At 52.6% G+C, this 26,747-nt stretch overlaps 2 protein-coding genes across 6 annotated transcripts; one reads left to right on the forward strand and one right to left on the reverse strand.

Annotated features, from left to right (window-relative positions):
• Positions 1-1,487: 1,487 nt before the first annotated feature.
• ALG1 (ALG1 chitobiosyldiphosphodolichol beta-mannosyltransferase) lies at positions 1,488-14,360 on the forward strand. 3 transcript variants are annotated; one of them, XM_060124894.1, is made up of 13 exons: positions 1,488-1,700; positions 2,637-2,714; positions 2,851-2,954; positions 4,774-4,922; positions 6,399-6,488; positions 6,826-6,936; positions 7,686-7,807; positions 7,990-8,028; positions 8,349-8,408; positions 9,156-9,266; positions 10,393-10,507; positions 11,408-11,483; positions 12,596-14,360. In XM_060124894.1, exons 1-13 carry the CDS (start codon positions 1,499-1,501, stop codon positions 12,725-12,727), a joined length of 1,389 nt encoding a protein of 462 aa, XP_059980877.1. In that variant the 5' UTR covers positions 1,488-1,498; the 3' UTR covers positions 12,728-14,360. The 3 variants fall into 3 exon arrangements, with proteins under 3 accessions (XP_059980877.1, XP_059980878.1, XP_059980879.1); XM_060124895.1 differs by lacking the exons at positions 1,488-1,700; positions 2,637-2,714 and having other exon boundaries at positions 4,760-4,922; XM_060124896.1 differs by lacking the exons at positions 1,488-1,700; positions 2,637-2,714; positions 4,774-4,922.
• On the reverse strand, positions 13,425-26,742 carry EEF2KMT (eukaryotic elongation factor 2 lysine methyltransferase). Of its 3 annotated transcripts, XM_060124899.1 has the most exons (9): positions 26,606-26,731; positions 25,467-25,568; positions 24,693-24,755; positions 22,715-22,795; positions 21,785-21,886; positions 17,236-17,369; positions 16,857-17,152; positions 15,400-15,549; positions 13,425-13,675 (listed from the first exon to the last, which is right to left on the reverse strand). In XM_060124899.1, the coding sequence occupies exons 4-9, from the start codon at positions 22,772-22,774 to the stop codon at positions 13,575-13,577; spliced, it is 843 nt and encodes a 280-aa protein (XP_059980882.1). In that variant the 5' UTR covers positions 22,775-22,795; positions 24,693-24,755; positions 25,467-25,568; positions 26,606-26,731; the 3' UTR covers positions 13,425-13,574. The 3 variants fall into 3 exon arrangements, with proteins under 3 accessions (XP_059980882.1, XP_059980880.1, XP_059980881.1); XM_060124897.1 differs by lacking the exon at positions 25,467-25,568 and having other exon boundaries at positions 26,606-26,742; XM_060124898.1 differs by lacking the exons at positions 21,785-21,886; positions 25,467-25,568 and having other exon boundaries at positions 26,606-26,742.
• Positions 26,743-26,747: the final 5 nt, after the last annotated feature.

Raw genomic sequence — 26,747 nt, forward strand, 5'->3', positions numbered from 1 at the left:
GATCATGAGAACAAGAGGGGCTCTCTGAGATGTGAAGTTCCCATCCCTTAATTTACAGGTCAGGAAAGCCAACTGATAGAGAGTGACTTGTTCAAGTTCAAGGCACCCTGAGGCCAAGGTCTCTGGATCCCAGCCCCGTCCCACCTCAGAGGGTGCCCGGAGTGGGCAGGGCATGCGTTCCAGCTTCACACCCTTGGCAATGTAACAGAAGGCAGTGGCCTCCCTGGGAACTGGGGCATTAACGAGGCTGCCCATGGTGTCTGTCTGCCCATCCCTCCATCCGTATGTATGTACTCGTCCTTCCTTACCCTCTTCTACCCTCAGGTTTCAAGCCCTGCCTCTGCCACACACTCACTAATGTTGTGACCTTCAATGACCTCATCTGTAAGAAGGGGAGTCACAGGGCTATTGGGAGAAGCAAAGGAGATACATACCAAGTCCTGAGCTGTGTTCTAGGGTCCCTGGTGTTGCCCCATCCAGGCTCTCATCAAGGGAGGAGGCACTGTGTCACTTGTCTAATATGTGGGTGGGTGAGGTGGGGCTGAGGGCAGGTGGTCGCTGTGCCTGACGTGCAGGTTCTGGGGCAGCTCCCAAGGCAAGGGCAGAGGGGGTGGCTTCAAGGGGACCCATTTCAAAGTCAAAGCGCTGTCACATAGATCCACACAGAACTCTTTAGTGTGGTTACTTTGGGAGGTGAGACAGGAGGGTCAGTGGGGAAATTTTCCTTTCTTACTCTGAATACTTAAAATCGTTCTGGTTTTTAGTTCCTTCATTGTCCTTCTCTCTCTCTCTGTCTCTATTTTTTCCTTTCTTTTTTGGCTGTGCCACGCTGCTTGTGGGATCTTCATTCCCCTGCCAAGGATTGAACTCCGGCTCTCGGCAGTGAAAGTGCAGAGTCCTAACCACTGGACTTCCAGGGAACTCCCTCTTTCTCTTTATATTTTAAATGTTTTATTCAAGTACAACATACATCCTGAAAAATGAATAAGTTTGCTTTTTGATGAATTTTCCCAAATGGACCACACCCACCTTACCAGCACCCAGATCAAGAAACAGACCATGACACCCCCACCAGCTCCCCACTGCCACCTCCCACTCATTCCCCGACCCTCCAAAGCAGGTCACCCCTCTAACTTCTAACAGTAAAGAGTAGTTTTGATTTACATAATGGAACCAGCCAGTATGCACTCTGGCTGGTCTCTTTTCTCAACATTATGCTTATGCGTTTCATCCAAATTGTTATCTCACTATATTTTAAATTATCTTAGAACTTTGAAGAAAAAAATGTTCCTAGATCCCTACATAGTAACAGCTTTACCTTAATACCACTAAACCTCCGCTCCCAGGTTGGAGGTTCGCGGGCCCCGGCTTAGGGAACAGGGAACCACGTCCCCGCCTCCCTTCTCTCCACCCACCTATAGGAGGCTCGGTCTGCGGCTGCGGACAGCCGGCACAGCCGGCTGGAGCGCGGTCACGTGACGGTTGCCGGCCCGCCAAGATGGCGGCTTCCTGCGTGGTCCTGCTGGCGCTGGCCCTGACGCTGCTGCTGCTGGTGGCGTGGAAGCGCTGGCGGTGGGGGCGCGCGGCCCGCCACGTGATTGTCGTGGTGCTGGGCGACGTGGGCCGCAGTCCCCGCATGCAGTATCACGCACTGTCGTTGGCCAAGTGCGGCTTCTCCGTGACCTTCTTGGGGTTCTGCAGTGAGTGCCCCGGGGGCCTGGGAGGGAGGCTGCTCTCTCAGCCTTTGACCCTCGGCTTTGACCGCCCCACGGGGGCCGAGGCGGGGACGCCCCTTTACCCTCTCCTCCGTCGGGCAGCTCTCCGAGGTTGGACGAGCCGGGTTGTGGCCTGGACAGCGGTTGCCAGGTTTCTGCCCAGCCTCTGCTGGGTGGGTCCCTGGGAACAGTCAGCATTAATCGAGCGCCTGCCATATGCCAGGACTGTGCTAAGCTAAATGAACTCAGTGCATAGTCTCACTTATTCCTAGTAAGTGGAAAGATGGACTGGAACCCGGGTGGATGTGACCCCAGGGCAAGTGCTGGTAAGCACATCTCTGAGGCTTCTTTTGTCAGGCAGTGTCTGAGAAGACAGGCAACTTGTCTCCTCTCCGTTCCTCACCCTCAGCGCAGAACTCTGCAGGCAGGAGGTATTTCATTTTCGCAGGATGTCCAGCGTTTTTCCCTCAGTGTGCGGGGGCAGGGGTGTCTGCTCCTCCATCTTCCCCCACTTTGACATCTTTAGAAGGTAGCGCTATCCCATATCAGGGGAAAAAAGGAATAGCACTGGTTGCCTCTGGTCCCTGTTTAGAGTCTGCTACCCCAGGGTGAGGGGCTGGAGTGAGACTTCCTAGGGGTCTCCCTATGGTGTGATAATTCCACCATCCAGGGAATCTAGGTTAGCTTGAGTGCCTACTATGTGCCAGGCATTGTGCTAAGTAAAAATGGATAAGATTCCAGCCCTCCCTCTGTGGGTGGTCTAGTGGAATCTGGACAAGAACTGGCCTCATTCTCTGTTCTGGCTACTGAGGAACAGAGAGGTTCCAAAACACTCTCCCCTATTCAGCCTGTGGGGCGGGGATCATCTGACTTTAAATTAGATCATCTTCTCCAGCACATTAAAAGGGACATTCTTTTCAGCCTCCAAACCCCACGATGAGCTCTTGCAGAGCGACAGAATTCAGATTGTGAGTCTGACAGAACTTCAGAGACTTGCAGGTAGGAAGCAGTCAACTCCCGATATCTCTGAATCTGTGTGTGTGGGGGGGAGGGGAAGGCGGGGAGCGTGGGGTGGGGGGGATCTGCAAATTGCCAAGAACTCCTTTACTAGTGATGGCTGTTTTCTGACTTGCAGTTGGGCCCCATATTCTCCAGTATGGAGTCAAAGTTGTGTTTCAGGCAGTGCACTTGCTGTGGAAGTTGATGTGCAGGAAGCCAGCAGCTTACATCTTTCTCCAGGTACGCGTCAGCTCCACCTCCCGCTGTGAGAACCACTGTTTTAACAGTTTTCTTTACTTTCCAGTTTTAAAAAATGTACAGATTGGTAAATGCATATTCACATGTGTGTGTATAAACTTTTAAAAACATGAGTAGGAGCCTATGGTATGTGTCCATTCTATTTATGGTACTCATCCCTTCTGTTTTTCAGTGTTTTACAGATAGTCTTATTTTGTACTTGTTACATATCTAAGTGTTTTACATGCATTATTTCATTTAATTCTTCACAACAATCCTGAGAAGTAGGTTCTTGTGTTACCTACACTTAGAGATGAGGGAACCTAGACCCAGAGAGGTTCTGTAAGTAACCCATTGTCACACAGCTAGGAAGTGCTGGAGTCAGGATTTGAACCAGCTTGTCACTCTAGTTCTGGAGTTCCACTCTTAGCCTCTCACCTTGACTGCTTTTTAACGTAGAGAAGCTCCTTCTTTTTTTTTTTTTTTTGCGGTACGCGGGTCTCTCACTGTTGTGGCCTCTCCCGTTGCGGAGCACAGGCTCTGGACGCACAGGCTCAGCAGCCATGGCTCATGGGCCGAGCCGCTCCACGGCATGTGGGATCTTCCCGGACCGGGGCACGAACCCGTGTCCCGTGCATCGGCAGGCAGACTCTCAACCACTGCGCCACCAGGGAAGCCCTCCTTCTTTTAATTGACTGTATTGTATCCTGATATGAGATGTATCCTAATGTATTCATTTAGTCTCATCTTAATGAGCACTCAGATTCCTCCTGATTTTTTTTTTTTTTTTTTGCGGTACGCGGGCCTCTCACTGTTGTGGCCTCTCCCGTTGCGGAGCACAGGCTCCGGATGCGCAGGCTCAGCAGCCATGGCTCACGGGCCCAGCTGCTCCGCGGCATGTGGGATCTTCCCGGACTGGGGCATGAACCCGTGTCCCCTGCATTGGCGGGCGGACTCTCAACCACTGCGCCACCAGGGAAGCCCTTCCTGATTTTTTTTACCTAAAAATTAAAAAAAAAAAATTAATTAATTAATTTTTTTGGCTGCATTGGGTCTTCATTGCTGCTCATAGGCTTTCTCTAGTTGCGGTGAGCGGGGGCTACTCTTCATTGCAGTGTGTGGGCCTCTCATCGCAGTGGCTTCTCTTGTTGTGGAGCATGGGCTCTGTGGGCTCTAGAGCGCAGGCTCAGTAGTTGTGGCGCACGGGCTTAGTTGCTCCGTGGCATGTGGAATCTTCCCGGACCAGGGCTCGAACCCGTCTCCCCTGCATTGGCAGGTGGATTCTCAACCACTGCACCACCAGGGAAGCCCTTTACTTTTAAAATTGTATGGTGAAGAGTATCAGTGAACATATGTCTTTTGCATGGGTTCTGTTTCTTCCTTGGGATAAATTCCTAGGACGGGAAGTGCTTGGTCAGAGTCCATGCACTTTTAAAATGTTGTGATGTGTTACTGGATAGTCCTAGAGTAAGGTTGGGTCAGTTTATTCCCCACCTAACAGGGAAGCCTCTTCCACCTATCCTCACCACCACCAGGTATCATTAGGTGTTTTAGAGTTTCCATTCTGATAGGTGAAAAATGGTACCTCCTTGTTCCATTTTTTGTTTCCTTGAATATCAGTGATCTTGGACTTAGCAGGTTGGTCAATTTTCTTTTATGACTGTTTATACCTCTTGGTGAGGAAGAGGGTCTTTCTTCTGCTTATCGATTATCAAGAGCTCTGTAAAGATAATTGACTCTTTGCCACGTACGTTATTTTTACTTGGTTTATTCTTGACCGTGGTCTGGTTTCCTTCTCTTCCTTCAAGTCTCTCTTTCCCAGAACCCTCCGGGCCTGCCCGCCATTGCCGTGTGCTGGTTTGCAGGCTGCCTTTGCGGGAGCAAGCTCGTCATTGACTGGCACAACTACGGCTACTCCATTATGGGTCTGGTGCACGGCCCCGGCCACCCCCTTGTTCTGCTGGCCAAGTGGTGAGAGTCTGGGATGAGGGTGCCGACATTGTCCCCAAACTGTGGTGGGAAGAAGGGCCGGTGCGGAGACCCGGGGAAGCTGATTCCCGTGTGCCCTGTGGGGGTGAGGGCAAGGCTGGGGAGTTGGACTGACGCTGGTGACAAGTGATAGAAACAGGCCTGAGCAAAGGAGGGCATTTGTTGGCCCATGAAACTGAAAAGTCCTGAGAAATGGCTGACTTTGAGCTCAAAAAAGGTGTCATCAGGACCCCTCGATGTCTCTCCACACTTCCTCCTAGAGGTATTTCTCAGGCTCTGGAAGCCCCTTGCTCTCATCCCCACCCCACCAGGCTCAGTGGAGAGAGCAGGCCTGTGGTTGGCTCCTGCGCACCTGGCGTCCTCTGACGCCCTCTGAGCCTGGGGGGCTTCAGTACCCCGTTGTCTCAGGCTTGGGACAAGTGCTCCACTGGAGAGCTGGGGTCCCAGATGAACCCATACCAGATACCCAAATGGAAACTGGGGACTGCTCCTGGCTGACGGGGACGTGGGTCACAGTCTGCTGCAGCTGATGAGACAGGGAGAGGGAAGAAGGGCGTTGGGAGCAGGTTGGACCTGGAGGAGGAAGCAATGTTGTGTTCTGAGTCCGAGTTATACCATCTGCCTCGGTGTGGACTTGCAGCCTCAAGCCGTTGGCCGGCTGTGGCGTTTCCCCTGATGGGTCATTCGTGGGTGGTGGTCGCAGCAGCAGTCAGTGAGCGCTTGCTGCATGCCAGGCCTCAGGCCAATCCTTTATCCCATTCAGACTCCAGTGCTGCCCAGCAAGGGTGTCCTGTGATCGCTGTCTTTTTACAAACCAGGAAACCGAGAGCCCTCATGTCACTTGCCACAGAGCTAATACATGTGAGCTCCAAAATTCCATCCCAGGCAGTCCAGCTCCAGAGCTTTCTCTGTATCCTGAGTGAGGAACAGGCCGTGGTACCTACACACGCGAAATAACCCTGTTCATTTCCAGTTCTTTTTCAGTCCTGCCCTGTCACCAGGGCTCAAGTCTCCGTTTGGAGCTAATCTGTTGATAACGCCTTTCTAACATTTGCTAAACTCCCTTTGTAACCCATTGGGAGTGAGCCTCAGCCCCACAGCCTTTGCAGGGAATAGTGCAGTGTGGCTGAGATTTAATAACAAGATTTTATTGTATTTCTCCTTCATTTTATGGCAAGAGAGACTGGATTTTCCATTCTGTAGTGATATATGGTTTCTCTTGAAAGTAATTGTATTTAAGCTGAAAAGCAATCTGATTTAAAGAAAGGTGTGCAGGAGGTAATAGTACAGGTGGTAGAACTCTGTGCAAACATGGGGAAGGTGCCTCGCCAGTGACCTGATTTGGGAGATCCCAGCTCTGCGGCCTCTTCTGTATCATAAGATGTTGAGTCCCATGGGGCTGGGGTGGTGGTTCCTGGCCCAGAGAGCTCTGGGCTGACCACTGATATGTCTTTTCAGGTATGAGACGCTCTGCGGACGCCTGTCCCACCTGAACCTGTGTGTGACCAATGCGATGCGGGAAGACCTGGCAGAGAACTGGGGCATCAAGTAGGGGCCTCGGGAAACGAGGGGTCCCTCCCAGCGCCGTTGACTCCCAGCTGCTGTGTCATGTTGCAAGGCATTGGGAGCTCCCAGGGTTCCGGGAGGTGGTTACTGGTTTGGGGAGGCTGAGGGAGGAGGAAGCTAGAGTTTCTTTCCCAGCCAGCCAGATGGTCCAGGAAGTGTTCATGTTAGAAATTCTCTCTGTGCTTCTCCAAGTAATTCTAAAGCTTATTGTTGAGACTTAGATACCTAAGCACCCTTCTTCTTCTGGATACTTCTGGGTCTTATGTTCCTTAGGCCTTTCTTTGCCCCTCCCTAGAGCCCCCCAATGATCTCATTGCAGAGCTGTGACTGTCTACGACAAGCCAGCATCTTTCTTTAAAGAAACGCCTTTGGACCTGCAACACCAGCTCTTTATGAAGCTGAGCCGCACCTACTCTGCATTCAGGGCCTGGTAAGTCTGCTGTCTTCAGCTTTCAGCTGCCTTGTTTTATGCTCGCTGCTGACCTGGAGATCTAATCCAGGGGATGGCAAACTATGGCTGCAGGCCTGCTGCCTGTTTCTGTAAATAAAGTTTTATTGGAACACAGCACGTTCATTCATTTGCATGTTGTCCTTGGCTGGTTCCACACTACAAGAGCAGAGCTGGGCTTTGCAATGGAGACCGTATGGCTCCCCAAAGCCTACAGTGTTTACTCTTTGGCCCTTTAAGGAAGTGTTTGCCCTGTACTAGGCTGTGGGTGTCCTTACCCTCCTGCCAGTGGTTCCTGACCGCATGGCGGGGTCTGTGCACCTATGTGTTCTCTGGGCATCTCCCAGGGGTAAGGAGAGCCCTTCTGAGCGGCTCTCCATACAGCTGGTCTTTGTTCTTCTCAGTAACGTGGGGGCAGTTGGAGGGGTCACAGCGTCCTCATCTTAAGTCTAGGGGATGATTAGAACAGTAAGCCCTGTGAAGGCAGGGGCTGAGTCGGCCTTGTCTGCCGTTGCGGCCTCAGCACCTAGCAACACATAAATACAGATAAGAGAGAAAGCAAGGTGCAGGTCTGTGCCCAAGGCCTTGGGTGGTAGGGCCACCTGGTGGCTCTGACGTGGCTGCACCCCAACAACTGGTAGCCTGCGGGCCTCACTCTGGTGGGAGAATGGCCGTTCTCGGGCCCAAGGGCCTGCTCTGTGGCAGCTCACGGGCTCTCTCTGCTCCTTCAGTTCAGAACCCTCGGACTCGGGCATGGAGAGGTCGGCCTTCACGGAGCGGGATGCCCAGAGTGGAACAGTGACCTGCCTTCCTGGGCGGCCGGCCCTTTTGGTCAGCAGCACGAGCTGGACAGGTCTCAGGACCCCCCCGGGCGCTTGGGGCTTGTATGAGCACCTGGCTGAGCCTGTGTTCTCGCCGCTGCCAGGCGTGCACCCCACATGTATTTGGGGCCTCGATGAGAAAGGGGAGCACATTGAGCTGGGTGGGGAGGCATCTAGAAACTGGCCCGTGACACTCGGTTCTCTTTTCCCATAGAGGATGAAGACTTCTCCATCTTGTTGGCAGCATTAGAAAGTAGGTGTATGGCTGTGATCAGGAGCTGGGCTTGTCGGGGCTGCTGAGCTGCAGGGTGCTCACCTGGCCTTGCGTGGTGTCCTTGGCAGAGTGTTCCTGACCCCAGGGCCAGGGCCACTGGGTGGAGGTGGCAGGCGTGAGTCCCCTTTTGGGTCAGTGAGTGACCAGCCTAGCTCTGAATTGCCACCTCCAGGAGAAGGGATTGCATGGTTGGGAGCAGTGCTCCCTCCTCCTCTCCCTTCCCCCATCCCCTCGCATCAGCCCCTCACTCACCTGACTACATGATCTTGGTTATCATATATTTATTTTCCTAAACACAGAGTTCGAACAGCTGATCGACGATGGAGAAAGCCTCCCTCCTCTGGTCTGTGTTATAACAGGTACCCACCTGGGACCATCCCTGTTCCTGTATCAAACGGGGCAGTGGAGGCATGTCAGGCCTGTGATGTTTGTTGTCTCGTTAATTCTCACCCCAACTCTGTGATGTATGGTTTTCTACACCAGCTTGACGGGGAGGCTGAGGCTCAGAAGGGCTTCATGGCAGAGCATGGAGTCTAGATTTCAATCTCAGATAGCGTGACCTCAGAGATTCTGAGCTTTCTACTTCACAGTGGTTTCCACGTATCTTTTTTTTAAAAATGAGAGTCTGCTGTCCAATGTCAAACTGTTTCCAAAGGAGCCGGGTGAAGAGAGAGAGGCAGAGGAGATTTGGTTGGAGGAGGAGGGTCCTCAGCCAGCTGCCCCACCTTGGATACTCCTCTCCTCCAGGCCCTTGGACGCCCAGGGGCGGCAGGAGCCCACTGCTCATGCTGTGCCACCTGGGGATCTGGGCGGGGCACAGGGGCAGTCTGTGTGAGAAGCTGTATTGGTGGGCGCTCTGGTGCCTGGCCAGAGTTTATCCTGGCTGTGTTCCCAGCCCAAGGCCTGCTGGGGGAACGGCCATGGCCTCAGCAGTCGAGGTGCACACCCCTTGGGGGTCGTTTCTGGAAGGGGTCTGGATAGGGGCCTGATTGGAGCTGCTGCCTGTGGGCCTTCTGCTCACGCCCTTGCAGGGGCTTCTCAGGCCTGGGGCTGGGGGACAGGGCCAGACGTGGGCCCAGTGCAGTGACTCCGGTTTTCTCTGTAAGGCAAAGGGCCTCTGAAGGAGTATTACAGCCGCCTCATCTGCCAGAAGCATTTCCAGCACATCCAGGTCTGTACCCCATGGCTGGAGGCCGAGGACTATCCCTTGCTTCTAGGTAAGAGGCCTGCAGGGGGAGGGCTGGGGTTTATAAGGGAGTACCTGAGGGCAGGGGACAGAGTTTTTCTGAAGACGGCCAGATAATGAATATTTTACCAGGTTCTTTTGCATATTCTTTGTTTTTTTAACCCTTTAATGATTTCAAGCCATTGTCTGCTCAGGGGCCCTACACATGTAGGTCTCAGGCTGGGATGGGCCCTGGCTGGACTCTGGGAGAACGAGGCTGTTTCCTGGTGTGCCACCTCCCTGCCTGTTTGCCAAGGTTACGTCCGAGTGCTCTTGGCCTCCACGCCCTCCCCTCACCCTGCTCTTCCCTTGGGCAGAAGGGCTGGGCGGGGCTTGGGTTGGGGTCAATTCCCAAGTCTGGGAGGTACAGAGACCATGAGGTAAACAGTGTGGACTCTTCCAGTGTGAAGGGGCAGCCCTCCCTTCTCTTGCGTTGTTGATCCCTCGGGGAGGGCTTATTGGCTGGGTGCCTATAGGTCTCAGCAGCCACTAAGCTGTCTCCGGAGTGGGAGGCGGGGAGCCTTCGTAGGCAGGAGCTCCAGCGGCACTGAGTGATGTACGGTTGCTTCCTTGGCTTTATATTCACAGCGACAGCTGGTTTTCTGTTGGGTCTGCTTTGGGTTCTTTTTCTAATTATTGTGATAAAATACACATAACAAAATTTGCCATTTTAACCATTTTTCCATTTTTAAGTGTATGCAATTGAGTGGCATTAATTACACTCACAGTGTTTTGCAGTCACCGCCACTGTCTCTTGCCAAAACATTTTCATCACCCCAAGCAGAAACTCAGAACCCATTAAGCAATCATTGCTGCGGCTTCTTTTAAAATACAGCGTGGTTAAGGAGAAAAAGGGGGCCAGTTTAAAGAAAAACATTGGTGACGGGCAGGTCATTTTCAGAAAGGGCCGAGAGGCCAGGAGCGGCAGGTGGGAAGCACCTCCGTGTCCCAGCCTCCTGCCAGGCTGCTTGGCCAACCCCAGGCAGTCGTACGTGGGGTTGGGGACTTTATCACCCCCTTTCCACTCCTCCCCGCAGGCCTCGGTCCACAGTCCTGCAGGATGTGTGGTCACCGGGCGCACAGCCAGAGCTGATGGCCCCCTCATCCTCGCCCTGCAGGGTCTGCGGACCTGGGCGTCTGCCTACACCGGTCGTCCAGTGGCCTGGACCTGCCCATGAAGGTGGTAGACATGTTCGGGTGCTGCCTGCCTGTGTGTGCCGTGAACTTCCAGTGGTAGGAGCGGAAACCCAGTCCTCCCAGGGTTAGGTTATCAAATCAGCAGCTTGGGGGGAACCAGCAGAATTGCCTGGGAAAGCTTCCTGGAGGGCTCCACCTCCCCATCTGTGCAGCTCTGCCACCCAGAGGGAGCAGGAGCCCTCTGGTCCCTGTGGGCGGGCTGGGCCCCACCAGACAGGGTGGCTTCCAGTTAGAGCTCGTGTTGAATAAAAATTGGAGTCTTAAGTACTCTACTTGGGGGCTTGTGCTCACAGGGTGCAATGGTGGCTGGAATTGCCCGCACAGCTCACATGTACTTATTTCTCTCTCTGTCCCTTTAGTCTGATCTCATGTAGTTGTGTTCGAATCAGTTGAATGAGTGTATTTCTGTCTCCGCTCTTCCTGGCAAAGATGGGCAGGAGAGGGCATTTGGAGACGGTAGTGTTAGAAAAGGTTCTAGAAACAGTGGCCCCACCATGAGCTGAGGAGCCAGCTTCTGAATGGGAAATCCAGGATGTTGGAGCCCGGGTTCAGATAGTGTTGGGATCAACCCCCTGATCACCTCTGAGCCTGCCTCCAGCAGGGCTGCCTTTTACCTGGTTTCTCTGCTGTGGAATTAAGAAAAAAAAGGCAGAACTTACTAAGAACGTTCTCACTGAAGAGAGCATGTAGCACAAAAAGTCCACATACCCCTTTACTGTCCCTCCTTCCCCAAATTGGTTTGGATTTTTAATGTGTATCCTGCCAGGTCTCTTTTCTATTCAGATGCCAAATCTAAGAACAGGCTTCCTGAAACCAGACTGTTCCTGCCTCCAGCTTAGCCTGCGGGTGGGGTGGAATTGGTGGGGAGCAGGTGGGCACCTTGGGTTCTGTATCTCCTCCAGGCAGCTCTCAGACCTCCCCTGATTCTCTCTGCAGCTTACACGAGCTTGTGAAACACGAGGAAAATGGCCTGGTCTTCGAGGACTCAGAGGAGCTGGCAGCTCAGCTGCAGGTAGCGTGTCTGCTCCCACACTGTGGCTTGCAGGGTTTTGGAGATTCCTTGTTCCTGCAGCTGGGTGGGTGGCCCTGGGCTGTGTATGGGTGAGCGGGCAGCGGTCTCAGAGGCAGGGCCCCATTGGGCCCTGGAGGGATCAGGGCTCGCCCCACCTGCCGTCTGGGTTTATGGAGCTCACACCACACAATGATGCTAGAGCCAGGTGGACTGTGCCATTTAGGGGGTGATTGGATCTGAGAAGGGAGAGTGAGGAGCGAGGGAGCTTCCTGGACCGGCCTTATGAGATGGGTGGGCATCTTCAAAGGATACTTCTTTCTTACCACAAATTACAAAAAGTAACACGTCATCATTCTTGATCATTGAGACCAAGGGCAACAGACTTTGGAAAGGCTCAGAAAAAAACATTTTAGACTTTGCCATAGTCTCTGTCAGAACTACTCAACTCTGTTGTAACGTGAAAGCATCCACAATCTGTGGATGAAGGGGTGTGGCTGTGTTCCAATAAAACTTTATTTACAAAGACAGGCGGAGGGCTGCATGCAGCCCACAGGCTGGCGTCTGCAGACACCTTAGTTTAGCAGAGCTGGAAAGAACGCAGGCATCACCTAGTTCTCAGTACGTGGGCAGGACAGTGCTGGGTAGAGGCCAGCTCTTGGTGGAAGGAACAGCAGAGCATTGCAGAGGCAGAGGCGGGGGGCTGCCGGCAGAGCATGGGATGTGGATGGTGAACACTGCAGCTTGGCTGTGCTGTCAGGTCGGAGCAGAGCAGGAGATAGAGCGTAGCTGGGCCATGAAGTCTCCCCTGTGCCTGGTGAGGGAGGGGGGCTTGCTGGGTCAGGGACATTGGGGTCAGAGCTGTTGAGAAGGGTTAGTTAGCCAGGCCCGGTGTGGAAGCTGGGCCAGAGCGGGAGTCCCGTTGGAGACCCCAGGACACTGGTGGTGGTTCTGGAAGTGCGGTGAAGGAGGGAGGGTTTTGGTAGAATGACTGGCCTGGCATCTGGGCTTGGGGTGCAGCAGGAGCCTGGGCTGCTGGGAAGGAGGAGGGGCAGCTTGGGGTGGAACCTGGGGTGGGGGCAGGAAGCAGTGATGAGGTAGTTCTGGTCTTCTAGATGCTTTTCTCAAAGTTTCCTGATCCTGCTGGCAAACTGAACCAGTTCTGCAAGAACCTCCGGGAGTCAGAGCAGCTTCGATGGGATGAGAGCTGGAAGCGGACAGTGCTCCCTTTGATTACGGACACGTGACCCCTCGGGCCAACGACTTAAACTCCTGAGGTGTCCTGTGCTGGACATCATAGAGAGACCCTCAAGCTGACACCCCTCCTTACCTTTCATCTTCCTCCCCAGGAGCTGGCCTACACTCCCCTCCTCACAGCCGCCACTGCTGGCCAGTCCCTGGGCAGACTCTGTAGATCAGCGCCTCCTGGTGGATGGAAGCTGAAAGGCTGGCATTGGGCACTGCTTGGGGAATGAAGTTACTTTTAATAATCAGGAGTTTTTGTTGATCAGGAAGCTGGCTTAGCCTGCTTTCATCTTTGGAGGCTCTGAATCCCTTCTCTCTTTTCTCTTCCTGTCTTATGAGTCTTTCTTTCCCCCAGTTTATGACTTTTCTGTTATTTGTGTCGTCTTGAACATCTCTGCATCCTTGTTTTGTCTCCTGGTGTCTGCCTTTCCCAGAATTGCTTGGTTGTGTCCCTAATATTTTGATTCCTGCCTTGAAAACAGACTTTGCAGCCCACCGCCCTGCAAGGGCAGTCAGATGTGCCACGTGTGCAGCGGGCTTGGCTCCGTGAGGGATTTGCGTCCAGGTTGGGGGGAACATACTTGGTTTGTTTTTTTATTTGCGCGAATGAAATGCTTATCTCTGAGCCAAAAATTTCATTTCTGATTTATGGTGATTTTCTTAAGGACTAAGCCAGCTGGCAGAGAGGGGTCTACACGCTTGAACAGTTTATATTTTATTCGAACAGTTTGTGGTTCCCGATTCAGAATTCAACATTCTTCAAACATTCAAGTCCAGTGCAAGTTTTATCACATTCTTTCCAGAACAGTGATTTAATTTTCACATTATTCTTCAAAACCATTTATAAATCTACAGCATTAGTTTCAGAATTGCCATCTCCGAGTGCTCTTCGTAGGGAAACAGTTTCTGGTCGTGACGAGGCACTTCTTCCCACGGGATTCCAGCCCGGCCTGGAGACAGAACATATGCGTCTCAGGATGTGGGGTTTGGGGATGGGACACCACCCTGTCAGTGTGGGGCTTTGGGATAGGCCTGGGGGTGTGTGGGGGTGTACAGACTACAGATTTCCAGGCCCCATCCAGACACCTGGAATCAGCCTCCAGGGGTGGGACCAGGAATCCCATTTGTAAGCAGCTCACAGCAGCCAGGTTTGCTGCGTCTGCCCACTGGGCCGTGTGCATCCCTGGAAAGTCATGGCCCCGTCTGGGTCCTCCATCCTGTTACCGGGCACAGCTCAGTAGGAGCTGAGGTTTGAACCCACGTCTGCCTGACAGCTCAGCCTGGTGCCTTCAGAGGCTGGACCTGTATCAGAGGGGCTCACGTCCTCTGTGTAAGCACAGATGTCTGACGAGCCCCTGGCAAGAATTGTTTTGTCATCAGTTTTTTAGAAATGAAAAATTAGTATTTATAAGAGTGAAATACTAGACATACAGTGTATAAGTGTCATGATACTACCGTCCGGGTATAACATGTTAATAATAATGTTAATTGGTGTGTATGGAGTTTCCCCATATGTGTATTAACATGACAGTTATTTTTTTAAAATAAAAATGAGCTTAAAAAATGAGTTTATACTGTATATGCTGTTTAGCACTCAGCTTTCTTAAAATACAGCGTGGATATTTTTTCACATAAGCATCTGAAGGACTTCGTTATTTCTCGAGGCTGAACACCCGCTGTCAGTGGGACACGCTGTATAGGGGTGGGCGCTGGTCCTCTCTGTCAGCAGAGGCAGCTGTGGGAGAGCTTTGTTTGGGGGGTGGGGGATTGGGGCAAGCACAGGGCTCTGCACTGCTGCCCAGTCATGTGTGGGAAACCCTGATCAGGCCTGGCTCGTGGTGAGGACTGCAGAGTGGGGGTCATGGGGTGGGGGGTGGAGAGTGGGAGCCAGCTGCCTGGCTTCAGTCCATGGGTGCCTGGGTGATTACTCAGCTGCCCTGCACCCCGGTGTTTTCACGGGTGGGACAGAGGATGGCAGCACCCCCCCCACAACAGGTGCTAGAGGGGCTGACGCAGGTCAGGTCTGAGAACAGTGCCCGCCTGCAGCAGTGGCAACTCAGGCAGACCCCACCCCCTTCTCTAAAGCATCCCTCACTCTTCCATTTACTGTGTGCTTGATCTAGTAACAGCAGCTGCCGTTTTCCCGAGCACACCCTTCGTGCCAGCCCTGTTTCACCTCTGAGGTGGATGTTTCTGCTGTACAATGAATGAAGACCTGGAGAGGGGTGGCCCAGCTCCACCTGGGACCCACCTCCAGAGCCTGCACCTGACTGCTGTGTGGCCAGAACTCATCTACCCTGATACCAGCTGGCATCCACCATCCTTTCCATTTTACAGGCAAGAAAACTGAGGCCTGAAGTCTCTGAAAACCTGCCCTAAACACACAGTAGGACTGCTGGTCTCAGACTTCTGAGATCACCACGTCAGCCATCTCCTCCCCAGAGCACCAACTCCCTGGCCCTGGCTCCTCTGCTGACCTCCTGGGCGGAGGGTGGGGGGTCGTTGGCCCAGCACATTGTGGTCTGGGGCTTCCTGGCTTGTCTCCAGGGCCCCATTCTTTTACTTTCCTGATTTCTGCCTCCCTGGAGTCCTGTGTGTGGCCAGTGCAGTGGCCCTGCAGGCCTGGGTGGCAGCCCCTCAGAGCCAGCAGCCCGGCCAGGGGCCCGGGGCTCACCCAGCTCCGTGGTGAACAGCTGACATGTCTCCGGGTTGCGGATGGTGAAGGCAACGTAGGCGTCAGGAACCCGCTGGTCCTTCTGGCAGGCAGAGAGCTTCTGCAGGACCCCGACCAGGGAGAGGACAGTTTCTGGGCAATATAGCACATCTGCGATAAAAACCCCAGGTTACTGGAAGGGGCTCCTCCAGGACCCCAGGATAGAGGCCTCTGGGTTGTGCCGACATGGGCAGCAGGGTGAAGGCCTGGAAAGCAGCAGTTCTATTAGGTTCGTGCTGTTGGACGGTAAGAAAATTATGGGGGTAAAAAGAAAAACCCTTAGCAGAGAAAGCTGCTGAAAGACACTGCAACACATGAAAAATATCCAGGACGCGCTGGTGTTCCTTTAAAAGAAAAAATCAATTCTCTGCCTATGGCCTGTTTAGAAGATGCTTAATGAAGCAAACCCTGACTGCCTCAGACTTCTTGTTTCCTTCCTGTGGGGGGCAAGCCCCCTCCCGCCCACCAGCTGGGCCTGCAGGGATGAGCTGCTTAGCCTCTGTGCTCCAGCCGCTCTGGGCCTGGGTCTCAGGGCCATGGCCAGGCCAGAGCACAGTACCATCGGCCAGATGGGGCTGGGTGAGCGCCGTGGAGGGCAACGGTCCCGTTGGTGCCCACACCATATGCCCCTTCCCTCAAGGGTCCCATCCTTGCACCAGAGTGGGTGGTCCCTCCTTGTGGGACTCGTTTTGAGGACCTAGGACACAGATACACAGGCAGAGCGCCTTCGGCCTCAGGGACACACAAGCGTGCACGGAGAAGGAAGCAGGTGCTGACAGAGGTGGGGCCACCCAGAGCTCCTTCCCCGACCCTCGGCCTGGCCCAGGGCATGCAGAGGAATCAGGATCATGCCGTTCTTTGTGGTCCCGAAAGGACAAGGCTGCTGTGGCCACTTCCACCCCCATCTGAAGACAGGGGGTGTAGGTGGGGCCAGCTCGGCTCCCTTGCTTTGCGGGGCTGCTCTGGCCTATTCATTTAGGTTCTGGATGGCAACTGAGAGGCCTCCCTCAGGCTGCTGGAGAGGGACGTGAAGTCTGTCCGCTGGGTTGTGGCCTGGCTAAGACTGGTCACCCTAGTCTGGTGCCCTGGGGCCTGTTCTGTTCATCGCAGGCCTTGCTGGGAAGAGCTGGTTCCTTTATAGGATGGACCATTAGCGTGGCAGTAGGCATGGCCACTGTCTCAAATGGGAGGGCTGTGGCTTTAGGGCACCCAAGAGGCACGCTCTGTGCTTTGATGTCACCCTGGAGGCCCACACGACCCAAATCCCATCATTCCTCCCACCAGGCAGCACTCACTGGTGGGAGGTGGCTCACTGAAGGTGGCTCACTCACTGGCTGGAAGGTGGTCCCCTTCCCAGCACTGAAAGCCAGGTGGAGCTTCAGGGAGGCCACACTCCAGTGGCCTAAGCTGGGTGGTACCTGCGGCAATGACGATGTCCGGCTGGAAGGCAGCAAGCTGAGGGACCGTCACAACATCCCAGTCCACCCGGGCCACCATCACCCTGGGGCTCTCTGCATCGGCGGTGTCGTGTTCTGGGTGCTGGGCCAGGGCGGCGACATTTGGCTCCAATGAGAGGCCGTTGAGAAGGACGTTCCCTTGGAGCTGCTCGAGGACATGGCTGTGACAGTCGCTGAAGACGTATGCTCTGGGCCGGCACATCTTGCAAATGGCCAGGCCCGTGAGGCCGGCTCCACTGCCAAGCTCTAAGACAGTCCTGCATGACAGGGAGAAGCGGCTGTGTCTGTGATCCCCCTGTGGCAAACCTCCCTGGTGCCCAGCCCTGCACCCCCAGGTCACCTGTGAGCAAAGCCCGCTGGGTTCTCCATGGCCCACTCTGCCAGGTAAAGTGCGGCATTCCACGTGACCAGGCCCGTGGTGCCGTGGGAAATGATGGCCGTGCTCTCGCAGAGTGTGATAGAGTCCCCGGAGGGCTAGGAAGAAACAGGGAGAGAGAATTAATCCAGCAACCAGGGCAGGTATGGATCACATAAGGAATTAGGATTTGAGTCTAAATGTGATGGGGAGCCACTGGCGGGTTCTGAGCAGGTGACACAACCCTCGTGAGCTCAACGTGTCAGTGGGGACAGAAGAGGGAAGCAACAGGGCACGTGGTAGACCCGAGGACAGTGACCCCAGAGCCCACCTAGGAGGGAACCTGCCTGCTCCGGTAGTGGGGGTGTGAGGGCCCCGAGGCAAGGCCTGAATGGCTACTTGAAACACTTAGAAATGTGTGACAATAACAGAAAACATCATTTCAGAAATAAAGGCTACTCAAAAAAGCATGAGCATAACAACAAACCAAAACATAAAAACAGATAAACCTTAAAGAGAAACAGGAAGTGAAAAGGAGCAAAATTTTAAAAATGAAAAAGAAATTAAGAGATTGTCATGGGTTCAATCGTTTCCCCCCAACATTCATATGCTGAAGTCCTAAGCCCCAGCAACTCAAAATGTGACCTTTTTGGAGATGAGGTCTTTTTTTCCTCCTTTTTTGGCTGCACCGTGCTGCTTGCGGGATCTTAGTTCCCCCGACCAGGGATTGAACCCCTGCCTTTGGCAGTGAAAGCACGGAGTCCTAACCATTGGAGCACCAGGGAATTCCTGAGGATGGGGTCTTTATAGAGGGAATCAAGTTAAAATACAGACATAAGGGGACCCTAATCCAATCTGACTGTGTCCTTATACGAATAGGACATTAGGACACACATGCGGGGAGAAGATGGCCATCTGCAGGCTGAGGAGAGGCCTGGAGCACATCATTTCCTCGCAGCCTCAGAAAGAAACAACTCTGTCGACACCTTGATTTTGTACTTATAGCTTCCAGAACTGTGAGATGATAAATTTCTGTTGTTTAAGCCACAAATTTTTAGGTACCTTTAATGAAACAAAAGCAAAGAACAAATACTAAAAATTATAATTCAAGAAAGCATTCCTGAGAAAACAAACAGATTTGAAATGAATATTGAAAGAGTATACACTGCACCTGAGGTCACTGACTCAGAACGATCACAACCTCGAGACGTAGTCTAATAGAATTACTGGACTTTAAAGAAAAAAATGCTTTGGCTATCTAAGAGAAAAGGGCATGTGACATAAAAGGGAAAGAAAATTAAATTATCATCAGGCTTTTGCACAATGATGCTTTATGCCAAAGAAAGTGGAGGAATATATTTAAGAGACTCAGGGAGAGAAGGTGTGAGTCAAGATTCAAGTAAAAATGGCTCAATCTGTTATCAACATGCAAGAAGTCCGGGAAGGTCCATCCGACGAGCCCTTCTTAAAGAACCTCCTAGAAAATGAACTTGAGACAACCAAAATGGCTACAGAGACATCAATATACGGACCAATACAGAGACTGAAAAGTAACAGACTACGGTATGTGCCTGAGGTCGGTAATGTTTCCACCCGTATCCCTGGACCCTGTGATTGTGCTGTGCTTCTTGGCAAAGGGACTCTGAAGATTCATTTAAGGTTACAGAACGTGACATGGGGAAATGATCCTGGATTATCCAAGTGGGCCCGATTTAATCATCAGGGCTGATGTTTGGGAGATGCAGAAGAAAAAGAGGCAGGAGGGATTTGAGGTGGTTGCTGGCTTTGGAATCAAGGGGCCATGAGTCAGGGGGACAGGGCGGCTCCTAGAAGCTGAGAACAATCCTGGGCCAAGAGCCAGGAAGGAAATGGAATCACATTCCTGCAGCTGCAGAAAACGCAATTGTGCCAATGACCTGAAGGGCCTGGAATGGTCCTCCCCCGGGGGCCCAGTCCTACAGATACCCTGATTTTAGCTCTGTGAGACTCAAAGAAGAGTAAGCAGCTGAGCCCAGCAGACTTCTGACCTACAGAACTGGAAGATAGCACATTTATGTTGCTTTGAGCTGCTTAGTTTGTGGTAATACTATGTAATGGCTCTATGATGTCTATGTAGGGAGAATGAGGGTGGCACATATAAAAATTTATGCTGTTTTCAGTAACCACAGTTGGTGTGAGGGATTAGTGCTGTTGTTCTGAGATCGCTGCACGCACGAATAATATGGGATAAGCCAAAGGCAGTTGGGGGATATCCTAACATCATCCCTATGCTCTTGAGAACCAAAATTTCCAGAGCAGAAGAAAGGAGATAGGGATCCAATGCCGAAGAGGCTGAGTGAAAACCCTTCTGATCCTGAATCAGAAACATCGATATGGACTCATGAGGTATTTTCTCTTAAAAAGTATGGGTATGTATCTCCACCCATATCCTAGCTCTGTCCACGGAAAGGCCTAGACAGCAGCAATGATCATCCCTAATGCCCAGACTGTGGTCTCTAAATATCATTTCCCACTAAAAGAAACTAGGGCTTCTTGAAGACATGGCTGATTCCAGGTCTGGGGCAGGAAACATACAAGATGAGTCTGGAAAAGCTTGACATAAACTAAAGTAAGAAAACTATGAGGTGATGTCAAAGGACCCAGAAGCCTATTTGAGGGGACTTCCCTGGTGGCGCAATGGTTAAGAATCTGCCTGCCAGTGCAGGGGATACGGGTTTGAGCCATTGTCCGGGAAGATCCCACATGCCGTGGAGCAACTAAGTGCATGCACCACAACTACTGAGCCTGTGCTCTAGAGCCCGCAGGCCACAGCTACTGAGCCCGCGTGCCACAACTACTGAAGCCTGTGCGCCTAGAGCCCGTGCTCCACAACAAGAGAAGCCACTGCAATGAGAAGCCTGCGCACCGCAATGAAGAGTAGCCCCCGCTCGCCACAACTACAGAAAGCCCATGCGTAGCAGTGAAGACCCAATGCAGCCAAAAATAAATAAAATAAAATTACTTAAAAAAAAAAAAAGAAGCCTATTTGAAGTGACTCAAAATAGCACATTTTGAGCTTCAGTAACGATGCGATTTGCAATGGTTTGAACCCCTACTGGGAATGACAGGAAACCAATTCACTATCTTGAAAAGGAAAGAAGTCTGTATTCTGCCTTTCCTCTACTAGCTGTACCAGTAGGTAACCAAATACGGATGAAAGGAGGCACTTCCTTATAAAATTTCTCCAGCTAATGAATGAAAACAAAATGATAGAAAAATCACTGGGACTTCCCTGGTTGTGCAGTGGTTAGGAATCTGCCTGCCAATTCAGGGGACACGGGTTCGAGCCCTGGTCCAGGAAGATCCCACATGCCATGGAGCAACTGAGACTGTGTGCCACAACTACTGAGCCCACGTGCCACAACTACTGAAGCCCGTGTGCCTAGAGCCTGTGCTCCGCAACAAGAGAAGCCACCGCAATGAGAAGACCGCGCACCGCAACGAAGAGTAGCCCCTGCTCACTGCAACTAGAGAAAAGCCCGTGAGCAGCAACGAAGACCCAACACAGCCATAAATAAACAAATAAATAAATAAATAAGAAAAATCACCTTTTTGCATCCTTCAATGAATTAATGAGTCTAAGCTTTAAGCACCCACAAGTGCTACCATGAAGAGGATAAAAAAGAGATGACGTGGCTTCTAGGACCCAGGCTGTTTTCTTGCCAAAGGGGTCAAACAGACAAGAGTCCGAGTGGGCCTGTGAATCCAGCCGCCAATTTTTGGGGGACAGAGGACAGAGGAACAAGCTGAACAGCACCATGTGTGTGCGACAAAAAGCCAGCTTGTGGAAAGCTGTCCAGGCCAAATTGCCAGGAAGAGCTGGGGGGACCTGCGGATGAAGGGAAATTTTGAGCCAGACCTAGTTAATGGGCAAGACTATGCCCAGAGGTGCACATGGCAGTGGTACGACCTCAGTGATTACTCTGAAAGAGCGGGAGGGCTGGGATGGGTCAAATGAGGGCTTTGTGGGCTGGCTGCCCAAGTCCTTGGCTAGATTGGCAGTTACCGTGGTGGCCGCCTTGCAACAATTTGATAATCTAATTCTTTTGCATGGTTTTCTGTGTCTTTGTTTTAAAATAAAAGGTTAAAGAAGAAAGAAAACAAAAACTGTTGTGTGTAGAATGGACTTCTGTGGGGTAAGAAGCCAGGTGACCAGTGAGAAGGCCAAGCACCAGGTCAGCCTGGTGATGGTGGCAGTGGACAGTGGGGAGAGACAGCTGTCCTGTAACATCCATCCATCAAATATTTATTGAGGTCTGAGCGCCAGATCGCTGCTGTGCAATTCATGTGTGTTACCTAATTTAACGCCAGTCACCCCGTAAGACAGGTGTTATTTGTTGAAGTGCTTGGTTTACAGGTGGGGAAACCGAGGCTCAGGAAGGTTAACTGACCTCGTCTAAGACTACAGAGCTGAGGAGTCAGGATTGAAGCCACATGAGGCTGACTGGAGCCTGAATCAACTGTGTGTGTGTGGAGGAGGGCGCATGTCTCCTACCAGCAGGTAGCTCCGGTGGCACTGGGTGGGCTCCTCGGCCGTCAGGACCTCCGCCAACGCCTCATACAGCTCGTCCAAAGGCTCCGTGTGGATAGCCTCGTGCTGGGGGCGGGCAGGGCGAGAGCTTCAGCAAAAGGATTAAGTTGACCCTCGTGAATCAAACCAAGGTTCCACCTGCTTGCTTTTTTTTTTTTTGTGGTACGCGGGCCTCTCACTGCTGTGGCCTCTCCCGTTGTGGAGCACAGGCTCTGGACGCGCAGGCTCAGCGGCCATGGCTCACGGGCCCAGCTGCTCCGCGGCATGTGGGATCTTCCCGGACCGGGGCACGAACCCATGTTCCCTGCATCGGCAGGCAGACTCTCAACAACTGCACCACCAGGGAAGCCCCCACCTGTTTGCTTTTACTATGACTTGTAAAAATGGCTGGAGGATTTTCACCAAATTTGGAGGGGAGACTTGGGATGTGATTGACTTAATACAGATCACTTGGTGGGGGGACCTGGGGGACCTCAAAGAGAGGTGTAGAGAGGGTGAGGGTGAGGTGTAGTGTAGGGCAGGAGAAATGGGATATGTGAGAGCTGGCAGGACAGAAGGAGAAGGTGGCATTTCCCACATTCAGGGGTTCCTGGTAGGAGTGGGAAGGTTCCATGGGGGACCAGGACCACAGAGGAGATGCAGCCACTGCTGGAGACCCCTCAAAGCACAGAGGAAGTACCCTGGCCCCTCCTTTCCTCCCTCCCTCCATGGCTTCTCATTGGTGGAACTCAGCTGGGAGCAGTTGCCCAGGGAGCCCACTGCTACATGGGGATCTGTAGAGCAGGCAAAGAGTATGGGATGGATCTGGGCTCCAGCAGGCAAAGCCCACGTTTGGAGAGCCAGCCAAGTCCTAGATGCTGCCTGGTTACCAGATGGCCAGTGCCCATCACTGACCTTTCTGATGAGCTCTGAGAGAAAACTCCAGGCATACTTCACTGAGGGTGGATGCTTCATGCACAGAGGATGCTTCACGGTCTGTGACGAGGAACACAGTGTAGGTTGCTGGAGAGACTCCGCCTTAAGTCTCCCATGAGCTTCAAGTGAATACAGGGCAAACCCCAGTTATCCGATTCCTGGAATTCTGGCCCTGGGTGACCCTTATGCATCTGAAAGAGTTTAACATATAAGCCCTTTCCTAAAAATATTTCTCCACTACAGTGGCACAGACCATGGCAGTGTTTCTAATGCCCTTTCTGGGCAGGAACATAGGGCATACGGACTCAGGCTAACACCCTGCTGTAGACTGAATATTTGTGTCCACTCTACATTCACATGTTGACTCTAACACCCACTGAGATGATATCAGGAGGTGGGGCCTTTGGGGCGTGATTAGGTTATGAGGGTAAAGCCCCCATAAATGGGATTAGTGTCCTTATAAAAGAGACCCCAGAGAGCTCCCTTGCCCCTTCTGTCATCTGAGGACATAGCCAAGAAGACAGCGTCTTTGGACCAGGAAGTGGGACCACACAACACACTGAATCTCCTGGTACCTTGATCTTGGACTTCACAGCCTCCAGAACTGTGAGAAATAAATTCCTGTTGTTCACAAGCCACCCAGTCTGTGGGGTTCTGTTATAGCAGGACTAAGACATCCCCCTTCCCAGAGCAGCCAGCAGGAACTAGAGTTTGTAGTGAGGACAAATGTGGGACTGTCTGGCTCCATGGAAGGGGTGAGAGCTCCAAATGGTATGACAAGGCAGATTCAGCACCTGCCCTCTTGGAGATCACACCCCCGGGTGGGGTGCTGCGCTGACCAGGACAGAGGAAGGTGGGGACTCTGCCTGGGATGTAGTGGAGAGGGATGGGGGCTCTGAGGGCAACACTTCGGCTGAAGCTGAGAGAAGCAGAGAGCAGGGGAATGAGTTCCAGGCAGCTGGGTAGCTTGTGCAGGCCCCCACCTGGCATTTTGGGAGGGAGGGCAGGGGACGGGAACAGTGAGAGTAGGGCCTGTGTCACATGGGACCTGCTGGCCGGAGGGATGTGATTTTACTCAAGGGCCACAAAATGTCCACACAACTCTTCAGGGGCTTGGCGGGTGTTAGGTTTTAACCTTGGGGTGAAAAATCAGAGCAGACTGCATGACAATGGCCTCAGAGAGGTCTGAGCTCACAGTCCTGAACTGCTGGATCTCCTGGGAATCTTCCCTAGCTTGTGCATCTTCTCGACACAGTGGTCAGATGGATACTCTTGGTTCACCCTCCAGACAGGAATTCTGACCCTGGGCTCTTTGGACAGGACCAGTGGTTGGAGGGGTGTGTATGATTCCCATGCATTTGTACACAAAATGTACTCTTCTGGAGCATTTTTTCCCTTGGGGTAGTGTCCACACCTTTGGGTTTTCAGAAGGATTCATGACCCGTAAGAGGGTAGAGAGCCCGGATGCACTGTGATGTACACCTGACCCACATGGCCAGGGGCAGGCAGAGTGGGACAGGCCGGGCAGAGTGGTGGTCCCTCCTCTACCCACACCCAGATGCACCTTAGAGTCCAAACCCCACCTACAAAAAGCAGGGGCCCATCCACAACTAGAAAAGACACACTGGTGGGCAAGACTTGCCTGCTTCTTTTCCCCTTAAACGTTAAAAAAAAAAAAAGTCTCTGAGCAGCTAGCAAATGCTAGAAGATGTTCCTACAGCTGTCATCTCCACTTTCTCTGTGGACGGTTTAAAAAAACATCCCCCAGGTTCCCTCCTCTCATGCAGCTTGTTGTATATTCTGATGTCTTTATCTAAGAAAACAAAAGAGCCGGAGCTGTCTGAGGTACTCACACCCAGATGCAGCGTCTTTCTTTTTAAAGGATACGTGTGCACCTGTTACGTCTTCATGGGCAAATCAGGCCACTGATGCGTTCCAGTGATTCTGTGATTCTTACCTTCTGCAAAATATCCAGCAGCAGCTCAGAACCTGATGAGTCCCTTAATTTCTCTTCTAGGCTCTATTCAAAGAGAGAGGGGGAAGAGAAAGAAATCTCAAGGGCATTATCACAGGAACATTAAACATGCAATGGGACATGTTGGCAAAGTGCTAAGTGATCTCTCCCCAGGGACCTGGGGCCAAATGATGTGGAAGGCACAGGCAGCTGAAAGCCTGACCTTGAGAAGTTCCGGGTTACACCTGGATGAGTCAGAGAAAGAACATCAGAAGACAGACTCTTGGTTTGCATTAGCCCTGGCAGCTTAGCCTTGCCTGGGTCACAGACCAGCTCTGTGGCTGAACTGGAATTACAGGGGGAGCCACAGCATTAACACCTGGTGGGCAACCTGAAACCTTTCCACGGCAGGATGGCTGCTTCACTGTTCAGGTCCCGGCTCCTGTCACCTCCTTGGAAGGCCTTCCCGACTCTCCTAAATTGATGCATTTCCCTGTTTTATTGACTTTCCAGCCACCATCATCTCCCCGTGTTTTCTTGCTTATTCATTTACTTGTTTATTCTCTGGCTCTCCCATCTAATCAGGGCTTTGTCTGTATTCTGCTGATACTGGTGCCTGGCTTGTGGAAGGCATTCTGTAAACATTCGTTGACAGAATAAAAAGTACTAGCTAACACATATTCATGTAATCCTGACAACAGCCCTATGAGGTTAAGCATCATTATACCCCCATTTTACTAATAAGATATAAAGGCACAGAGAGACGAAGTCACTTGCCCAAGGTCACACAGCTTGTGTGGGGTGGGGCAGGGCCAGAATTCAAAGCAGGTTGTCTGTCTCCCAGGTCTGAGTGCTCCAATGCTGCTGTCAACTTCTTTTCTAGTCAAACCAATGGTAAGAACAGTTCTCACCACATGGGTGCTGTGGGTGAGCCTAAGTGAGCACTTAGCATGGGACTGGTGCAGAGTAAGCACTCACTCATGAACAATTATAGTCGATATGAATTGGGCCCAATGGATGCTGTCATGAAAGTTTAAATTTGGGGTTAAAAAATGTACACATTCCTTTCTGACGGGAAATGATCTCCCAGAATGCTAAATGGTTTATGTCAATGAAACACAAATGACTAACCTCCACTCTTAAGATGGGGCAGACCTGGGGAGGAATATATGTTCAAACTGAGTCATCCCAGTGGGTTCACCGCACTTGAATTATGGATTATAAAGGACGCAGCGTCATTAGAGCCCTGGACTGGGCAGAAAGAAGCTGCTGCCTCGGCCATGCGCCTCTGTGTGAATGGCAGGTCCCCAGGGCAGGGAAGTGAGCTTTCGTCTCTTTCCTGGACTGTTTTGTACCTCCCTGTCTCTTCCATCAGCTGCCTCTGAGAGGGCTTTGTCCAATGCTGCTGACACAGATGAGAACACCCAGGCCTGAGGGGTCTGTGACCTGGTCGCTGAGTTCAGCGCAGCGTGGTCTCCCGCTGCCCTGAGGACGTGGGCTGTTTAAATGAGCAGCAGCAGCTGTTACCCAATGGCCAGGATAATAACTGGCTAAAAAAAGGCACAAACTGTCCATGACCCTAAAAACCCAGCGAAAAAAGGAGTTGGGAGGAAACCCCGCATTCCTTCAATTCGTGGGACTCAGTCTGCAGAGACAGCGGAGGGCGGGAAGGGCCCAGGGTAGGACGGAGCTGGGGGCTGAGCGCAGGGTGGGCCCAAGGGTGCTGAGGTGGACCTCCTGCTCCCCGCCGCCAGCCCGCGCTGGCCCCAGCGATGCCCGGGGAACCGGACGTGATGCCGGGGCCGGCGAGGGAGCAGAGGCCGCCGCGTGGCGGGGCGAGCAGGGGTGAGCCCGGAGCCCCGCTCCACCGCGACCCCGGCGCCCCCCACCCGCCTTCCGCGCTCCCCACCGCCCACCTGCCAGGGGAAAGAGCTCAGGGCGCGCGCCGCCAAGAAGCGGCGCTCGAAACTTCGCAGCAGGGGCGCAGCCTCAGCGCTATCCTCAGGCGCCATGGCGGGGCGGGGACGGGCCCCGGCGTTGCCCGAGAGAAGCGGAGAG

The sequence above is a fragment of the Lagenorhynchus albirostris genome, chromosome 15 (genome assembly GCF_949774975.1).
Source record: "Lagenorhynchus albirostris chromosome 15, mLagAlb1.1, whole genome shotgun sequence".
In the NCBI taxonomy this organism is placed as follows: Eukaryota; Metazoa; Chordata; class Mammalia; order Artiodactyla; family Delphinidae; genus Lagenorhynchus; species Lagenorhynchus albirostris.

Coding starts and splice junctions, on each gene's coding strand:
- ALG1 (XM_060124894.1), top strand. CDS start 1,499: ATGGCGGCTTCCTGCGTGGTCCTGCTGGCGCTGGCCCTGACGCTGCTG. Junction 1,701..2,636: donor GACCTTCTTGGGGTTCTGCA/GTGAGTGCCCCG, acceptor CATTCTTTTCAG/CCTCCAAACCCCACGATGAG. Junction 6,489..6,825: donor GCAGAGAACTGGGGCATCAA/GTAGGGGCCTCG, acceptor ATCTCATTGCAG/AGCTGTGACTGTCTACGACA.
- EEF2KMT (XM_060124897.1), bottom strand. CDS start 26,701: ATGGCGCCTGAGGATAGCGCTGAGGCTGCGCCCCTGCTGCGAAGTTTC. Junction 24,756..26,605: donor TGAGCTCTTTCCCCTGGCAG/GTGGGCGGTGGG, acceptor CTCTTTGAATAG/AGCCTAGAAGAGAAATTAAG. Junction 22,796..24,692: donor TGCTGGATATTTTGCAGAAG/GTAAGAATCACA, acceptor TCCTCGTCACAG/ACCGTGAAGCATCCTCTGTG.